This window comes from Lottia gigantea, assembly GCF_000327385.1.
Source record: "Lottia gigantea unplaced genomic scaffold LOTGIsca_5138, whole genome shotgun sequence".
NCBI lineage: Eukaryota > Metazoa > Mollusca > Gastropoda > Lottiidae > Lottia > Lottia gigantea.
The window spans coordinates 7,541-8,627 of record NW_008709765.1 but is presented as its reverse complement, the minus strand read 5'-3'; the positions used below and the strand labels follow the sequence as shown (position 1 = coordinate 8,627).

Below are 1,087 nucleotides of genomic sequence, written 5' to 3'. Positions count from 1 at the left end.
CACTCTAGAGGATCCCCACTGTTGTCTTTGATACTGGTGCTTATTGTTATGATACTGTTGTCTTTGATACTGGTGCCTATTGTTATGATACTGTTGCCTATTGTTATGATACTGTTGTCTTTGATACTGGTGCCTATTGTTATGATACTGTGGTCTATGATACGGTTGCCTATTGTCATGATACTGTTGTCTACGATAAGGTTGCCTATTGCCATGACACTATTGTTATGATACTGTTCCATGATACTGTTGCCGAGTGCAATGATACTGTTGTCTATGATACTGTTGCTTATTGCCATACTGTTGCCTATTGCCATGATACTGTTGTCTATGATACGGTTTCCTATTGCCATAATACTGTTGTCTATGATACCCTCTTTCGCTCCGCCACTGTTTGATAGACGTATTGCTAATACGAATTTGCCATCTAAATTGAACCCTCTCTAGAATGGTACTAAACATAAATACTCACTTTTATAATACTCGATTAGTTTCAGAATAGTTCGAAATATCTGTCTATATGTGATATAACAACCCCCGTTGTCCATATTTCTGATTTTATAATGTCTAACAACCAGACCGATGGCATCAACATGGTCACGCACAGTTAATACATAAGAACCTAAAACATTGAATTTTTATGTATATATTATGTATTATGCTTTATTTACAATTCTTTTTTCAGGCAAGACTTCAAAAAGCTAAAAAAAATGGAGCCTACTGGTTTGTTAAGTATGCGTTACTTTCGGGGGGTCCACATCTATATTTAATTTTGTCCTGGTAAATATCATTGGATTGCTGACCTCCCAATGCCGAAAAGATAGTATAGTTTTAATACACATCTCTATAATACACAATAAATATGATACACACCTGGACATGATTCACTTGTACGCAATAAAAATGTTCCTGTTTCTAAATTTTCCGTAGATATTTGACGCTCTGCCTCTTTTCTGGATATTGCACCTCTGTACCAACTAAAATTAAAGATAAACTAAAGCCTTAAGGCACTGAAGCCATTCCGCGAGTCGTCGTTTATTGTGACCTCTAATATAGACTGATCTCTACTATAGACTAGATTTCGGGG

At 36.2% G+C, this 1,087-nt stretch overlaps 1 protein-coding gene across 1 annotated transcript; it reads right to left on the bottom strand.

Moving 5' to 3' along the window:
* Positions 1-443: 443 nt before the first annotated feature.
* Positions 444-976, bottom strand: LOTGIDRAFT_147975 (hypothetical protein; the record flags this gene model as incomplete). Its single annotated transcript, XM_009062536.1, has 2 exons — positions 444-622; positions 874-976. Coding segments are annotated over 2 exons (282 nt in total), but the record flags the coding sequence as incomplete, so codon positions are not given.
* Between the last annotated feature and the right edge of the window lie 111 nt (positions 977-1,087).